Below are 19,150 nucleotides of genomic sequence, written 5' to 3' on the forward strand. Positions count from 1 at the left end.
ATTCCAGATGATAGAAAGGCAACAGTAACTCAAATAACCTCTCGTTACATCCAAGGTATGCAGAATACCATCTCTGAACACTCAACACATCCAACCTTGAAGCAGTTGGGCTACAGCAGCAGATGACCACACCGGGTGCCACTCTTGTCAGCTAAGAATAGAAAACTGAGGCTACAATTCGCACAGGATCACCAAAATTGGACAATAGAAGATTGGAAAAACGTTGCCTGGTCTGATGAGTCTCGATTTCAGCTGCGACATTCAGATGGTCGGGTCAGAATTTGGATCCATCCTGCCTTGTATTACCAGTTCAGGCTGGTGGTGGGGGTGTAATGGTGTGGGGGGTATTTTCTTGGCACACTTTGGGCCCCTTAGTACCAATTGAGCATCGTTTAGATGGTGGGGTCAGAATTTGGCGCATGGATCCATCCTGCCTTGTATCACCGGTTCAGGCTGGTGGTGGGGGTGTAATGGTGGGGGGGATATTTTCTTGGCAAACTTTTGGGCCCCTTAGTACAAATTGAGCATGGTTCAAACCCCACGGCCTACCTGAGTATTGTTGCTGACCATGTCCATCCCTTTATGACTACAGTGTCCCCATCTTCTGATGGCTCCTTCCAGCAGGATAATGCACCATGTCACAAAGCTCCAATCATCTCATCACTGGACAATGAGGTCACTGCACTCCAATGGCCTCCACACTCACCACATCTCATCCCATAGAGCTTCTTTGGTACGTGGTGGAACGTGAGATTGGCATCCTGGATGTGCAGCCAACAAATCTGCAGCAACTGCGTGATGCGATCATGTCACTATGGAGCAACACCTCGTTGAATCTATGCCAGGAAGAATGAAGGCAGTTCTGAAGGAAAAAGGGGGGTACTAGCAAGGTGTACCTAATCAAGTGGACAGTGAGTGTATATTTGAAATCAAATCTTTATTATTTTTGGCACTAACATGGCGTGGGCGGATTTCTGACAGTCACAGGCTGTGTCATGCCCCTCCAGCCTGTGTCTTAGAATAAGGGGGAGGTGAAGCCTGGATTAATCTACATGTTATAGCCCATCCCTATTGTATTTAGCTGGTTAGTGGGCATGGAGGAGGAGGGAGGGAGGGAGTGGGCTGTCATTTACCACTGTATATACGCCCACATGTGTGACTCTATAGTCACATGGGCTGCTCAGCTATCATAGGGAGGAAATGCTCATCATAGAAACTCACTGAAAACTGAGCATGTGCAGAGATGCCAACACTGCTGTACAAAATCCCCCCGCTGCAACGGAGACATGGACAGAAGGTGGTGATAGAGAGCACCGGGATCAACCAGGTTTTTTTTTTTGCAGAATACAGAAAAGGAATCCCATAGTGTCTAAGTGGACATGAACACAGCATGTAATACACCATTTATTGATCGTTTTTTTCATGATGTGGGTTTAGTGACACTTTAAGCGCCTCACACAGGTATATGACAATTACAGGGGAACAACATTAAGCACACAGTACTAGTATGTCCTGCATTATTCAATACATCTAAGGTAAACAGTATAAGATATTGATATAGTAAGGGGTGTGATTCTGAGGTGTGTGCGAACCATTGAATACTGGCTATCTTTTCGCAAGCATTCATATGTATATGACGTTACCTTCATTATTTATTGAACCAAAAGTATGTTTTTTTTATTTATTTAGTGTTGCTTTTGGCACCTATAAAGTCCCATCTATACAACTATTTGTGAGTTAGGTCGGCCATACATGGTGCCAATTTTGTTCGCACAGCTCCCCCATCAACACAAACAAAGCTGATGGGGGAATCCCTCCTACTGACGGGGGAACCTGTCCCCATGCAGTGGCGGCCGCTCCATAAGGGGCGCACGGGTGGCGCCCCCCCCTATCCATGCGTCCGGCCCCTTGATCTACATATCAGGGCACCAGACTATGGTTTCCAATGGGGGGGGGGGGGGGGGTGTACTTTTTTGAAGCACATAATTAGAGCCAGAAGCTCCAATAGGCTTCAAAACAGAGTGGGCTCCCTGGCCAATCGTGTCTCGGGACAGGAAGGAGAATCTATGCTCGCCAGAGCGGCCCGGTTCTTCCCACTCCCTGCCTCTAGGCCTCCTCCCAGCCTCACAAGATAAGGCAGCCTGTTTGTCTCCCATGGGAGGATGGCAGTGATTACCGCCGCTGTCTGTAGCCCGCGGGGGGGGGGAGGTGTGGATTTGGTGTTGCTGATTGATTGCCGTCTGTGTCCCCCACAGGGGGTGATTACCGTCGCCTGTCTTCCGTGGGGAGGGATGTGGACTTGGTGTTGCTGATTGATCGCCTCCTGTGTCTCCCGCGGGGTGGGGGTGGGGGGATGATTACCTCTGCCGCCTGTCTCCTACAGGGGGGGGCGGGTTAGTGGTGCTGGGGGGTCATCGCCTGTGTCTCCCGCGGGGGGTGTGTGTGTGGGGGTGATTACCTCTGTCGCCTGTCTCCCATGGGGGGAGCTGGGGGGGCATCACCTGTGTCTTCCGCGGGGGGGTGTGTGTGTGAGGGTGATTACCTCCGCCGCCTGTCTCCCACGGGGGGGGGGGTTAGTGGTGCTAGGGGGGCATCGCCTGTGTCTAGGGGGAAGGGAGTGTTGTTGTGCCGCCCCCCCCCCAAAAATAGTGAGCACCAGCCGCCCCTGTCCCCACGGGAGAAGACAGTGATTATTGCTAGCAGGTATAGCAGCCGCTAGCGATAATCGTATGAGAATCCGGCAGGCAGGTTGCATCCAACTTGATCGATCGATCAACTTGGTCCATTCAGCCTTCCCATTAACGGTTCGAATCTCGGCCGGTCCCTACTGAACTGCCCGAGATTCGAACTGTGTATGGCCGCCCAGGGACGTAGATAAGAGGGGGGTTAAGGGGGTTGAAATCCTCCCTAAGAGCATCCTGTCAAAAATCAACTGCATAGTGTCCCCGCTGTGCTGTTTGTTGCCGGTGCCATGTGCAGCTGGCAGCAGAGCAGGGACACCATGCAGTTGATCATTTCTGCCAGTCAATGGCACTAGGCCTCCTAATACTAAACACGGGACGTGGTGCCTTGACCACCCATCAGTATTTCACCTGATTCTCAACTGATGTCAACTATCTTTTTGGGGAAAAACAAAGTCCAACCAGTTACTGACCTCCAAAGTCTGGCCGCAAGCGGATGTCATAGCCCTTCAGCAACTTGTCCACTGTTTTCTTCACAACTGAGATATTCCCAGAATGTGGGCTGGAAAGTAAGAATAAAATACATGTGAGTGATACATGTACATACAATAAGGTGAGTACAATGTGACCCATCTGCAAGCAAAATTAAACAATTTCACAGAAGCCGCCAAAGTAAAAGCACCGTAAACATTGGCAGAACTGATTTCACAGCAAATTTACAGAGCTCACCTTTAATTTTTTTTTTTTTTTTTTTGTAAAAATTAGTCTCAAAAATAAATAAAAAAATCTCTTAATACATTTTGGACAAAATATATTCTGCTACATGTCTTTGGTAAAAATAAAAATCCCAATAAGTGTTTATCGATTGGTTTGCGTGAAAGTTATAGCATCTACAAACTACGGGATATACACTGGATTGTTTTTTTTTATACTAGTAATGGTGGCGAACAGCTACTTATAACGGGACTGTTATAGTGCGGCAGCTAATCTGACACTAACTGACGCTGGGGGGGGGGGACTAACTAACTGCCGCTGACATCACCAGTGACATTATTACAATGATCGGTGCTAATAATATGCACTGTCACTGTGCTAATGACACAGGGCAGGAAGGGCTTAACATCTAGGGCAGCCTTTTTTCAACCATGGTGCCCAGGCTCCCTGGGGTGCTTTGAGGTTTCTTTAGGGGTGCCCTTGGCACAATGCCTAAAAATTGCCCAAAAATTGTATACACGCCAGCAGGTGGATCAAGCCACACAAAGCCACGGGGTTTTCATTGTGCACCATTACGACCTTCTAGCCACCGGCATCCTAACAACTAGTGACATCATCAGTTGATAAGGAGGGTGTCGATCGTCTTCACAGTATCCTTGTTTGACCCTCCCCTGCCCCCCTCCGTCAGCGCTGGGGGTCACATTTGCTGAGTGATGGAGAAAAACTGAGGGAGAAGAGAAACACTAGAATACTAGTCAGTACCAGTGTGTGTGTGTAATTGCTTTGGAGCAATAAATCCCTGATAATGTTGAGTGTCCTACTTGGACTTGTGGATGTTGATGCATTGTGTAAAACTATTAGAATAGCTTTTTTACATTTTTAGAATGGGGTACCTCGAGGCTGTCCATATATTTAAAGGGTGCCTTGGGATTGTCTATAACTTTAAAGGGTGACTAGACTGAAAAAAGTTTTAAGAAACACTGATCTAGGGCCATAGGCCTGCGCACAGGGTGTGCCAGGTGTGTCTGGGCACCCTCTAATCACCCTGTGTGGAGCAGATTCCCCCTGTTTAGACCCCTGATATTTCACCAAAGCTCCCTAACAGGGCTCCTAAAAAATGTGTAAAAAAATAATATTAATAAAAACTACTGACACTGTCCACTACTGGACGTGCCCTACTGACGCCAAATTCTGCCCTACGGACACCAATCTCTGCCCTTCTGACACCGCCCATTGCTCTGCTGACACCGTCTGTATATATACACATCCACACACACGCAAATATGTTTAAGCTTTGGGGTGCACACCCTAATGCAATAGGCTGTGCACACCTATGTCTGGGTGTCAGGAAAGGTTCCACCTGCTGGTGGCGCTGCCAGACATTTGCCTTGCAGTACTGATGTCCACCAGCGGGTGTCTCCTGGCAGTCTGGAACTATCAGGAAAGGTTTCACCTGCTGGTGGTGCTATCTGATCCTGGGGCCGCAGTACTGGCGTCCACCAGCGGGTATTTCCCGGCAATGTCACCTGAGCCTGATTGCAGGAGATGTGTATTTATACCCGGCAAACACACACACACTTGCCTTGGTATCGTCCTTGCACCCTGACCTGTACCTGTGATCTCTGTACCTGGGACCTGGAACCTGAACCTGTACCTGTCCCTGTCCCTCCTGTGATCCCGTTACCTTGTACCCTTGCCCTGCAGCCTGATCCCGTCCACCTTTTCCCTGTCCTGTCTTGCTCCTTGCCCCCATCTGTTGGACCCTGGCCTGGCTACGTTTACGATTTGGGTATTCTTTATCTGCTGTAAATATATTTAGTTTAGACTATTATTTGTGGGTCACTGTTTGTTTGGTTGATTGCTGTACACAGTTTGGTATTGGAGGTGTTTATTCACTTATCTTTAATAAACTACAATATTCACTGTACATGTGTTTGGTTCCCTCTGTTGCAGTCCACACAGTTCTGGTCGCACCTGTGCATGACACTGGGGCAATCAAAGGGTTTAATGTGTGTTTAACATAGGCGTGCGCAGGGGGTGTGCCAGGTGTGCCCTGGCTACCCCATGTTGCTCCTCCCCCCACCCCTCAGACCTGCTGGCTTCCCTCCCCTCCCCTCAGCTGCTGCAGGGATGTTTCAGGATGGCGAGTGGGGGAAGGGGCTAGTTAATATGTCATTTACCAGCGCCTTCCTTTTCTAAATGAACACACTCACTGTGTTCATTCATAACTGAAGCATAGTATACTATGTTTACTGTGCTTCAGTTTATGAATGAACAGGAAGCTGTTCAGCACAGGGCACGCCCCATTCATTTACTGTCCCATGCAGCTGAGGCTGCAGAGAAAGGCATGCGTGTTTGAGGCTGTGGGGTGCACACCGTAATGCAGTAGGCTGCACACTTCTATGGTGTCTAACAAGTGTTTATGTGTGTACGGTGTGCTGCTTTTACCAGGGATCTAGTTGAGGAAGAAACACTTGTTTACACTCACAGAGCTGTGTTTGGTGAAGCTCAGGGGCATTCAAGAATGAAGACAGGAGCGATCAGTACTCACATTCAGAAAAGGAAGGGGCCGGTAAATATAGAAGGGGCCGGTAAATTAAATATTTACCGGCCCCTTCTCCCGCTCTCCTTCTTGAAACATCACCTACAGCAGCCAGTGGGAGAGGAGAGGAGGGAAGCTGGCAGCACTGCAGAGGGGGAGACAGGGGGCACCAGTTAGCAGGGGGAATGGGCACCGCATTGGGGATGATTAGGGTGTGCCCAGGCACACCTGACACACCCTGTGCGCACACCTATGTGGTAAAATATAAAAGAGGAGGTTGCGTTAAGTAAATAAATACCAAGCATGTCAAGACTCAAAGCTGCGTGCCCCCAAGAAATGGCGACAAACAATATTACTCACATTTTAAAAGCCTTTAAGGTTATCATTGCAGAGTTATGGCCCTAGAATTATTGCGCTCACTCTGACATTCACTCAGATACCTCATATGTGTGGTGCAATCACTGTGGTGGTGCAGGACCTATATGCTCTTTGGCAAATGTGTGTATGTGTGGGGTGCTGTTAAAAAAATTATTTTTGCTATTTTTTTTAATTCATTTTTTTTTTTTACATTATCTTAACGATTTTTTTTTTTTCATCTAACTTTATTGCTATCACAAGGGGACTAACAAGCCCCCTTTGTGATAGCTTTGAACAGTGACTTTGTGCATTGTGATTAACCAGCTGATTCCCTGGCTGTCACAGCCAGGAAATGACAGCGGAAGTGACAAAATCATCATCTCTTTCGGGCTCATTTGTCACAAAAGGAGATCGGGGAAAGGATGTTCCTCCATCTCCTTTTGTGTGAAGGGATTTCCAGCCATTTACCATGGTGTGGGTACCACTGTGGGCAGCAGCGGAAGGAGGTGCAGCACTTCTTGGCACCATAAAAATGATTAGAGCCACCAAAATCACTATTACAGTCAGTCAGTCAATCACTGCTGTAATAACCAATCGTGTTTATATACGTTGTACATATGGCGGTCAGCAACAGATTTACCCCCTTCATGACCAGGCCATTTTTTTGCGATACGGCACTACGCTATTTTTAACTGACAAATGCGCGGTCGTGCGACGCTGTACCCAAATAAAATTGACGTCCTTTTGTTTCCCAACAAATAGAGCTTTCTTTTGGTGGTATTTGACCACCTCTGTGGTTTTGATTTTTTTTTTTGTGCTATAAACAAAAAAAAAAACTACAAGTTTGAAAAAAAAAACGCAATATTTTTTACTTTCTGCTATAAAATATATCCAATAATTTTTTTTAAAAAAATCTAATTTCTTCATAAATTTAGGCCAATATGTATTCGGCTACATATTTTTGTTAAAAAAAAAAATCCCAGTAAGCGTCCATTGATTGGTTTACGTAGATGTTATAGCGTCTACAACGTATGGGATTTATTTTTGGAATTTGTATTATTTATTTATTTTTATACTAGTAATGGCGGCAATCAGCGACTGTGATATTGCGGCGGACAATCGGACACTAAGTGACACTTTGCGGGAACCAGTGACACTAATACAGTGATCAGTGCTAAAAATATGCACTGTACTAATTACACTGTCTGGGAAGGGGTTAAACATCTAGGGCGATCATAGGGTTAGCTGTGTGCCTAGCCGGTGTTTTTGTCTACTGTATGTGCTGCTTTTACTAGGGGAAGAGATGGAGTTTATTCCTTGCTTTGCGTGGACACAAAATCCATCCCTCCCCCCTGTCCCTGTCGGGATAAGACAGTGATTATTGCTAGTGGCTATAGCAGCCACTAGATATAATCACAAGTAAATCCAACAGGCTGGTTGTACCCAAGTTGAGCGATCAATGAACTTGGTACATTCAGCCTGCCCATACATGGTTAGAATCTCGGCCAGTTCCTGCTGCACCGGCTGAGATTTGAACCATCTATGGCTGGCCTTAGTATATTAGACACCAGTCCAGGTGTCTTGTGTCCACCTCCATCTACATTTGCCTATTCAAAAAAAACACATGGTCACAATATCATTGCAGGCAACATTCTTTTTTTCTATAAATTCTATTGAGTTTTCTGGGGAACAGCACAGAAAAGTTTCAATACAAAACTACAAACCAAATATTTCTACAAAAGATAGAGAAAAGAACCAAAAACGTTGTGCTCCATCCCCCCTTCACACCCTCGACAGGGTAAGAGATGGTACATTACTGCCCCAGGCATGATACAAAACAGAGAGCTAGACTAGGCAGCGCATTGTAACTCCATAGAGAAAATAATAGCGCAGAATAAACATCAAGCCCCCCCAACAGCAGAGGACAAGTCCCATGGGAAGCCACCAGAGGGAGGCCTGATGGAATTCAACATAAGTTAAAAAAAGGTCGTGCATAAAGAAGGTCCATAATGTGTAGGCCAAAACCCCACCTTCCAACCGTAATACCAAAGGAAGTCAAGTCATAATTGCAGTATTGGGGTTCTCAAGCTTGGGGACAACACTTTATCAAATTTGGGGGTGAATCTTCTACAGTTGTGTGAGGCTCTACATAAGGGAAGAGCAGTGTTCACTATCAATTTCCATTTATCCAGAGTCGGTGATGTAAGGGATTTCCAGTGAAGGACAATAGCTTTCCTAGCATAAAAAAGTAAAATACTAAGCAAGGTTCTGGTCGCTCTCCCTGTAGTTAAGGAGTCTCCAAGACCCAACAAATAACCAATCTCCTGAATTGCGCAGAACCCGTGCCCGATAGTCGTGAATAGCTGAACAAGTCCTGAAAATATTCAGGAAGTCCCCAGACACTTCGTAGACTGAGTAGCCGAGTCGGCTGTGGTAAAGTAATAACGATATACAATTTTAAACTGTATAAGTCGATATTGCAGGCAACATTTTGTGAATGGCAAGTTCAGAAGGGGGGCAGAAACATGACCCCTTTGCTGGGGTCTATCAGTGCACCGCTGATGTCCCCTTAATGAGTATTCAAATGATGCTGCCCAAAGTTCGACATAAATGATGCCATCTTGCTCTTGCAAAGATTGGATTAATTGACAGATTTATTTTTTAGCTGGACAGACATCAAGGGAGGCAGATAGCAGGAGGTTTTTGGAGGATTGAAGAAGACGGTCTGAGTCAGCCATTCTTAACCAGTGTTCCAAGGAGCCCTAGGATTCCTCCAGAGGCTGTTAGGGGTTCTCTGAGCTGTGGCTGGGCGACCTTCTATCTGATGATGCCAGCAGAATTCTGAGTCTACCTCCACCTGGCAAAGCCAGAAGCATGACACCAATGAAACTTTTGGCTGTCTTTGAGGGTGTAATTTTGACCACCATGGTAAGAGGGCACATTCTTCCCACTGACCATTAATATACTGTAAGGGGCTTTTTTCTCACTGGCCAACAATGAATTGGTCTTAGCAGGGGTTCGCCGAGACCTGAAAATTATTTTAAGGGTTCCTTTGTGGTAAAAAGCTTGGGAAAGGCTGATCTGAGTAATATTTTAAGATATTGAAGTTGGTGATGTAACTCAGGGCAGAGTTATGGATGACTTTGTATGCTGTTAATAGTATTTTGAATTTTATTGGTGGGACAATTGGAAGCTAGTGGAGGGAGGTATTGGCAGAGAGGAGTGGTGGACACTGAGCAGTTGGTAAGGTGGTTCCTTGGCTCGTTGCTTGTGCTGTGTCTCGGTTGCCAAGTCTGCATTTTTTTTATTCCTACAAAGAAACAAGTCAACTCATTTTGAGGGTTACAAAAGACTCGTTTTCAACAGGGTTTGATATTCTAGTAAAGACCAAACTCACTTTTCAACCCTTTTGATTCTGACATCACTTCAGTTGAATCATCACCAGTATATTGAAACCTCATGAAGGGAACATACAGTATAGAATACCCGCAATATGAGTCAGCTTCTATCTTGTGAATATTCTATAAAAAAATATACATATATTCGGACTTTCATCAACCAATGGCGTGGTGCTCCTTATCTTGTAAATCTCTTGGATTTTGACCAAAACAGCTCCCAGAGGTCGCTTTACACATAAGAGCAACTGAACCTCAGTCACTGTACTTCCCTTTGCACAGTTTCCACTCCACACTAAAAATATAAAACATAAATAAATACAGCGTTTGCAACTGTGCAAAAATACAAATGACATAATCAAATATAAAGTCCAAAAAACATCCAATAATAAAAAAAATAATATTGCAAATATCCCAATATAATAAAGTGCTCTTGTGCTTCAATCTTCTTATAAGTGCTGAAGTGCTCCAAATAAATTCACTCTGTGTTGTGATACCCAACCCTCATGTATCCCTACTCACCAAAGGTAATGGACCCCCAGCTTTTCAGTCCGGGGGTCAGACAGGCTTAGATCTGTTAGAGAATGGCCGGTCACAAGGGTCCAGTATGGTTCTCCCCAGCGTAGCTCTCAAAAATTCGGAATGCTCACCAAGCCCAGAATGAAAAAGGGAACTAGTAGTGAAGTACTGTAAAGTTGCGATTTATGGCGCAATAATAGAAAGATACTTACAGGACAAAAGATGAAAACGAGCATGTACAATTGCGCAATTTCCAGGAGTCCTAACGACGTCACTTCCTGTTGCCATGGAAAGCATGCTGGTTGCGGCATTCCCGGAAGGATTCCTTGCATTGTACATGCCAGTTTTTATCTTTTGTCCTGTAAGTATCTTTCTATTATTGCGCAATAAATCAGAACTTTACAGTTACAAAACATATTACAGGTTAAGTAGGGGGTTAGATGTCAATGGGAGGGTCGGTGGTTAATTATCTAGTTTGGTACTACAGTACTCTGTCTATTGGAAACATAGTACTATAGATTGTTGAGTACCTAAGGGCAAGGTTTGAATAAAGGATTCCCAAACCTCAAAGCAGACTATATATATATATATATATATATATATATATATATATATAAAATAAGATGTATTTACAGTGAAAAACCAAAATCCATCCAAACACCAGAAAACAGCAAACATATAGATATAAGTGATAGGGGGCAGGAGCATGATTAAGATCAATACCAAACAGAATCTGGCAGCAGAAAAACACTTGAATGGGAGGCACTAGTAAGGGAGGACCTAAATACCCTCCCAGCACCCAGCATCAGGTGGCAACTGATTACTGGGATCTGCTGGCTGCTGGAAAACAACTGCTGGTGGACACCAAAACTCCAACTTTCTGCTTTGGGAAGCACAGTGCCACCAGCAGGTGATCCAGATCCTGACAAGTAGTAATTTGTGAGAGGTTTTTCTAGAAGACTGTAGATTGTTATAGGTGCAAAAGGAGGGCAGCTCCATATTTTTGCCCATGATTTTGGAATGGGATGTAAAACTATCTATACATGGAATTCATCTTTAAGGATTGTGAATAATAACAATAAAAATCTTGGTCTGGAGATATCTTTTGTTTGTTTTGATTAATTAACAGTGGCAGTGGCAGCATCCATAAGGGCGTATGGGCGCCGCCCCCTCTCTCCTGACACCCCCTCTTCACCAATAGATAGATTTATGCATTGCATATGGGTATTTTTTTTAAGCACCTGATTAGAGCCATAGGCTCTAATAGGCGTCAAAAAAGGTAAACAACAAGCGCCACGCTCGCAGTTCACTCAGCTGTGTTAGGAAAGCGAATGAATACCGCCTCTCCGCCAATCAGGTGCTCGGGTCTGTTACCCGTCACCTGATTGGCTGAAATGAAAGGCGCTGTGATTAGGTGTCCAATCATAGCAGAGGATGGGAAGATAGGATGGGAGAAGACATCGAAGAGCATGGAGGACATCGCTCGCTGCCGTCAAGTGCTGCCCCAGCGAGACAGGGTAAGTATAGGGCAGACGGCGGGCGGAGGGACACACTGGCAGCATTTGATGGGGCACAGTGGGAGCATTTGATATGGCACAGTGGCAGCATTTGATGGGGCACAGTGGGAGCGTTTGATGGGGCACAGTGGGAGCATTTGATATGACACAGTGGCAGCATTTGATGGCACAGTGGGAGCATTTGATGGACACAGTGGGAGATTTGATGGGGCACAGTGGGAGCATTTGATATGGCACAGTGGCTGCGTTTGATGGGGCACAGTGGGAGCATTTGATATGGCACAGTGGCAGCATTTGATGGGCACAGTGGGAGCATTTGATTTGCACAGTGGGAGCATGTGATGGGCACAGTGGGAGCATTTGATGGGCACAGTGGGAGCACATGATGGGCACAGTGGGAGCATTTGATGGGCACAGTGGGAGCATTTGATGGGGCACAGTGGCTGTGTTTGATGGCACAGTGGCGGCAATAGATGGGCACAGTGGCTGCGTTTGATGACACAGTGACTGCGTTTGATAGCACAGTGGCGGCAATTGATGGGCACAGTGCCTGCATTTGATGGCACAGTGGCGGGATGTGATGGCACAGTGGCTGCGTTTGATCACACAGTGGTGGCAATTGATGGGCACAGTGGCTACATTTGATGGCACAGTGGCGGCATTTGATGGCACAGTGGCGGCAATTAATGGGCACAGTGGCTGCGTTTGATGGCACAATGAGGCTGCAATTGATGGATTTTTTTTTCAGAATTTTTCAGTTTTGAGCCGCCACTGTTAATTAACCAACACAAGATAACTACAAAAGAGCTCAAGCAAAGTTTGGGGGCTCAGATGTGCTCTCTTCCTCAAAACGGAGCCCCCAAAATGCACTGGATATTTATACAGACTCTGCTTAAACTCTTTTTGAATAAACTTGTCTTTGGATTTTTTTTCTTCTGGTGTGGTGCTTCGGTCCTTTTCTCTTTCTCTAGTCACAGTCCAAAAGGGTCTTAGAGCCCCCTTAGTTTGGGAGAGTGGTCTGGGGTTCAAACACTGTTTCACACCATGATTTCCACACAACCAGATGGAAACACAAACAATTTTGTGGACTTAGTGCCACTCATCTATCCTTTCAAATGCCTTATGTGCTTAACCAGAGACAATATGCATACGTTCTACGTACAAATGGTTTTAGAAGGCAATCAAAAAAACAGAGAAAGCTTAACAAGGTGGACAAATGGTTTGTGAAATGCATAGTGGCATCAAAGAGTCATTTCTAGAGGAGATAAAAGGTTATTTTAATTTTTGGATCCTATCACTGTCTATCATCCTCAGCAGCTTTTCTGTCCCTATTAACCACATAGATCTACCGGAAAGACCAAACGTTGCTGAGCTGAACATAGGATGACATACTTCCAGTCTCCTCTCTATCTTCTCTACACTCTCTGTCACACTGACTTTCCATCACTGACTACATTGTTATAGTCTACTTTTTCTGCTAACTGACTGATGCAGTCCTGCTCCCTAGCTGACTCTTTCTCACATGGACAAGCCAATGGTTGCAGGTTCTAGGGACTTGAAACCATATGGTGAATTTAGGAGGCTGCAATTGCACTGTTGACTGTATTTCCTTCAAAAAGCAAAACAAAGTGCAACAGGAAGGTGGGGAGATAGAGAATAAGGCCAAACGTCTGTGGACACCTGACTAGCACACCAATAATATACGGACAAAAGCACTCTCCTGATCTAGGTATTGACGTCTTAGAAACTCTGCCTGTCAATTGTCATCCCCCAAAATGTAGAGCTGGAATGAAAGATGCTCCCCATTGGAGAAATAGACTAATTTCTTTTAAGGGTGATAGGCTTCTGGTGCCCTCTTGATGGTTTATATAGACCACTGCTGTAGCATTGTCTGACTGAACTCAGAAAAAGAAAGTCCAATATTGTAGAGACAGTCTGATGGTTGTCAGGTCCAGAATATTGATGGGTAGTTTTGACCATGTCCCCTAAACAGACAGTCAGGGAACTGTAAACTTGAGTTGGAGTATACAGTTCCCTGACTGTTCCGGGGACATGGTCAAAACTACCCATCAATATTCTGGACTTGACAGATAAAGCTTTCATCTGTTGTTACCACGTTCCAGGTCCTGTGAAAGAAGGACTTTCTCAGATCCAATACAGGCCATGCCAGTGAAGTCTTCACTTGACTTGACAGAAGCATTGAGCAATCCAAAGAGAGCTGGAGCTTAGGGAGGCAATCTTGTTTTGCGGGAGGAACGTCCCACACATATCCTCTGCCCACTAAACTGCATACTTAGGTATCCCCTCTGTAAAGTGTTGTTTAAAGTTAGGATTCCAAACACAGGGGAACCCTGTCTTACCCTATACAGAACGCTGGGCCTATTAAGGTCCAGGCTTTGCCGATCATAGTAGACATAACCACTAGGGATCTTCAGGGTCTGGGAACCATGGACATGGTCCACAACCCTAGGCCTGTATAGCACCCTGAAGCTAACTTCACAAATTGCACTTCATGTCAAGGTTGTTGCTTAATGCAGGATCCAGAAGCAGTGGGATCTAGGTTCGATCCCCTGAGGTATAAACTGAGGGAAACTGATCCAGAAACTGCTCAAGGCAATCGGCAGTCTGATGTTGACTGAAGATTCAAAATAAAAAAAAAACTTCAGTGTAAAAGAAAAAATACTTCTCCAGATGAGAACAGGTCCATCACCTAAGCACACTAGCAAAAAAAATGGAGTGGGCTGGGTTATATGGGTACACTCTAGGGGCAGACCTAGAAAACATTTTTGCCAGTGTCCAATCACCTGAAGGCAGCAGCATATAGCCCATGGTCTTTGAATCCAGGATGGCCAAATCTGGGTGGCTACAACTGGGACCAGACTTTGCGTGAGATGTATTTACAGTGAAACAAAATGCATCCAAACACCAGCACACAACAAACATAAAAGTATAAGTGACCCAAAAACCCAGTGACAGTATACCTGACTAATCAACCCAACAAATAGAAAGATTAACTAACAACTAACTATATATAATATATTCAAAATGGGGAACACAGAAAAGCAGTGGGAAACTAGAGGTGCATGGAACAGATGGGAAGGGGGCAACCAAAACTGGGAACAGGAACAAGGGAGAGCAGGTACAAGGCAGGAGGATACAGGGTACTGCAAACAGGGCAGGAGCAGGAACAGGATAACGGCTAGCAGTATCGGTCAGCAAGCAAAACACTTGAGCAAAGGGGACTACTAGGGGAAGACCTAAATACCCTTCCAGCAGCCAGCATCAGATGGGAACTGATTACTGGGATCTGCTGGCTGCTGCTGGTGGACACTGGAATTACCACCCTCCACTCAGGACTGAAAGCTACAGTGTAGCTTTCAGTCAAACAATTACTAGTGTAGACTTACTGTATCTACTAATGAATTAAAAAAAAACGAAATAAGCTATAAAATCCAAATTATTTTTGGCACGAAATACTACTTCTGGTGTAAGTTCATTTATTTATTTTTTTTTCAAAAGTGCTTGTCAAAATCAAGTACCGCATTCCACGTGTATCTGTGGATACAGAGATGAATTGTATTCTTGCGGTCTTCGTAACAGAAAAGCAATATCCGTACAAGAAGTATAATTTTTCTTTGTAAATTCTTCTTCTTCAAAAAGTGAAGTGTTATATTCCATAGTGACAAAATATTTTTCTTACAGTGTCAGTATCAATCAGATATACAAAATCTGTCAATGTTTTTAGCATAGCAAATTTTTAAAAATTGTTGTCGGTCAAAAAAGTACATTCCTTCTTGAGCATCCTTCTAACACATAGTAAAATGTGCCTATTCCACATGTATAAGGGCCACAACTGGAAAAAAAGTTGTTATTTCCAATATAGTCTTAAAAAACAAAATTGAAAATAAAGTCCAACTGTTGTTGCTTTTAGGAAATACCTTACGTTTTTTTTTTTTTTTGAGAATCCTAACTTAAAGAGGAAATGTTCTATTGCTCTCATATTAGTCCGCAGTAACCAAAGTGATTTTTCCTGCAGCATTACTCACAGTCAGTCAAATAATAATTTTTTTTTTTTTACTGCTTTGCCAGGAGCTTGGAATCCTCTAAATGCCAGTTTCTTCCTTTGGAAAAATTCATCCTCTCAGGAAGTTTTGTTGCCATTGTGCTGGACATGTGAAAAGGGGACACTAAGCAAAAACAATGGGCTCCATTGAACACATAAATAAATTCTATCCTAGTCCTTGGATCCTAAACCCCCATACCAAGCCATTAAAAGAACAGTACCAAGCTATTAACGTAACAATAAGCAAAAAAGGTGTATATCCACTCTTGGAACTAATTACAAGCAGCTGTACACTATATCTAAATGCCAGGCACATTCATATATAAAACAAAGTGCAGCGCTAAACATATAATTACATATAAATAAAGTGCATAAATCAATATATGCAAATAAAATGATCAAACTAAAATCCATAGAAAAGAAGGTCCATAAAGAAATTTAGAGATCCGTGCTGAAGATGGAAGATTCGTGTGGTAAGTGTAAAACGGAAGAATCACCAGCGTGTCACCCTTCACACATAAACAGCTGAAGGCTTACCAGAAAACCAGGACCACCCTTACTCAGGGGGTCAAAAAGCCCTCAATTGGATCTCATATCCACTCAACAGGAGCCTGGATGTCCTCTTGGATGGCCGTGAATGATGTACAATGGTGGCCTCACAAACAAGCCAGGGGACAACATCCAAAAACACTCAGTGATGCTCAATAACCGTAGTGCATGAAAGATATAAAAATCCACAAAGCACAATACTGTGCTAGTTTCACATTTATTAAAATCGTAGTGCACTTACATGAAAGTGGCGTAAATGAGCGTGTATACACATCATATCCAAGGCTGATCAGTTTCCCTAGTGTAAAATGGCCAAACTTTGATAGTGCATGCGCAGTAGCGTGTGTACGTAGCTCCTGCCAATGTGCTTTGTCATACGTGACGTCATCAATCACTAAACGCATCAGTAGGTGCTACTTACACACACTATTGCACATACGGAAAGGGAAACTGATCAGCCTTGGACATGGTGTGTGTACACGCTCATTTATGCCACTTTCATGTAAGTGCACTACAATGTTAATAAATGTGAAACTTGTACAGTATTGCGCTATGTGGATCTTTATATCTTTCATGCATTATGGTTATTGACCATCACTGAATGTTTTTGGACGTTGTCCCCTGGCTTGTTTGTTGTATATCATTCACGGCCATCCAAGAGGACATCCAGGCTCCTATTGTGTGGATCTGAGATCTGATTGAGTGCTTTCTAACCCCCTGTGTAAGGGTAGTCGCTGCTTTTCCGGTAAGCCTTCAATTGTTTATGTGTGAAGGGTGACACGCTGGTGATTCTTCCGTTTTACACTTACCACACGGATCTTCCATCTTCAGCACGGATCTCTAAATTTCTTTATGGGACTTCTCTTCTATTGATTTAAGTTTGATCATTTTATTTGCATATATTGATTTACGCACTTTATTTATATGTAATTATTATATGTTTAGCGCTGCACTTTGTTTTATATTGATTGTGCCTGGTATCTAGATATAGTGTACAGCTGCTTGTAATTAGTTCCGAGCATGGGTATACACCTTTTCTGTTTATTGTTACGTTAATAGCTTGGTACTGTTCTTTTAATGGCTTGGTATAGGGGTTTAGGATCCAAGGACTAGGATAGAATTTATTTATGTGTTCAATGGAGCCCATTGTTTTTTCTTAGTGTCCCCTTTTCACATGTCCAGCACAATGGCAACAAAACTTCCTGAGAGAGTGAATTTTTTCCAAAGGAAGAAACTGACATTTAGAGGATTCCAAGCTCCTGGCAAAGCAGTAATCATAATCTTCTTTTGGCACTTGTCCCTTGCCTAGTGACAAATCTAGTGGCTTCTTCATACAAGGTCAACAAATGACACATATTACAAAAAAGCTGCCAAACAATAAAGAATCTACTTGGCATAAATGACCTGTTTTTCTATTCGTTGTACACTAGTTGTTGATGGCCTATGCAAGGTTGGAACATACCTTCTGTAGCTAGAACCGAATCGTAGTAAGTGGCTTTATGACAGATGAGCTTATGTCCATTGGGCATTATATGGTTTGTTACTAATCTGTCTGTACCAAAAATAGTACACAATTTGTGCACCAAGTAAAGAATTATTTAAAATCAGAGTCAGGATTAGCTTTGAGATTTAAATTGAGGTTGAACTCAAATGTGATCCAAATTTACTCTTTTAGCCTTTAAGAGCCATATATAAAAAGCATGCCCCTTCCCCACCTAAAATGCCATGGATAGACCCTTTGCTTACTGACAAGGTAAAATAAAAAAGAAAGCAAAAATGATTTCTTTTTTATTTTACCTTGTCAGTAAGCAAAGGGTCTATCCATGGCATTTTAGGTGACAATGGTTTGTCTAGTAGCCCTCCAAAGAGTCGAAACCACCAAAATTAGTCTTTAATTGATTTCAATGCAAATTGAAATTCAAATTTATTTTTAAATTAAAAAGATTTTTAAGAAAAACATTCCAGTTGAGTCAGATTTTGGCACATTCATCCATCACCATTTTTGTGTACCAGGTAACAAATTATTTTAAAAAGTGAGATTCAAGATTAGTGTTAAGATTTAAATTGAGGTTTGAACTCAAATTGGATTCAAATTTCCCCTTTTAGCCTTTGAGAGCCTTATAAAAAGCACGCCGCCCCCTCCCCGTCCCGTCCCCCCCCCCTCCCCGTCCCCAATGTACCCTTTTTTGGTTTGTTTTCCATTTTATTTTTTTGGTGTCAGAAAATGGTCTTTTTATGCATTTTAGGTGACATTAGTTTGCCTAGCAGCCCTCCAAAAAGTCAAAACCACCAAAAATAGTCATCAATTGATTTCAATGCAAAATCAAATTTGAAATTTAAATTTATTTTTAAATTAAAGTTTTTGGATTAAAAACATTACAGTTGTACCAAATTTTGGCACATTCATCGATCACCATTTTTGTATACCAGGTAAGGATTTAATTAAAATGAGATTCAAGATAAGTGTTAAGATTTACATTGAGGTCGAACTCAAACTGGATCCAAATTTCCCCTTTTAGCCTTTGAGAGCCATATGAAAAGCAACCCGCCTTCCCCAATGTACCCTTTTTGTTTTCTTTTTTCTTTTATTTTTATGTCAGAAAAGGGTAATTCCATGCATTTTAGGTGACAGTGGTTTGTCTAGCAGCCCACCAAAAAAGTCAAAACCACCAAAAATAGTCATCAATTGATTGATTGATTTCAATGCAAAATCAAATTTGAAATTCCAATTCATTTTTCATTTTTTTATTTTTTTATTTCAGTTGTGTCAAATTTCAAATAGTCTTTACAGTGACATAACCCTATGAGCTTGC

At 43.4% G+C, this 19,150-nt stretch overlaps 2 protein-coding genes across 4 annotated transcripts in view; one reads left to right on the top strand and one right to left on the bottom strand.

Annotated features, from left to right (window-relative positions):
• TMEM35A (transmembrane protein 35A) overlaps positions 1-19,150 on the top strand; it is a 269,462-nt gene that overhangs the window by 168,111 nt on the left and 82,201 nt on the right. The gene's annotated exons all lie outside the window — the stretch shown is intronic.
• Positions 1-19,150, bottom strand: part of LOC141108729 (gamma-aminobutyric acid receptor subunit beta-4-like) — a 181,183-nt gene that overhangs the window by 124,694 nt on the left and 37,339 nt on the right. The window contains exon 2 of the mRNA XM_073600621.1: positions 3,155-3,243. Coding sequence (XP_073456722.1) covers positions 3,155-3,243 — 89 coding nt within the window. The remainder of the gene's footprint in view (positions 1-3,154; positions 3,244-19,150) is intronic.

Source organism: Aquarana catesbeiana, linkage group LG09 (assembly GCF_042186555.1).
Source record: "Aquarana catesbeiana isolate 2022-GZ linkage group LG09, ASM4218655v1, whole genome shotgun sequence".
NCBI lineage: Eukaryota > Metazoa > Chordata > Amphibia > Anura > Ranidae > Aquarana > Aquarana catesbeiana.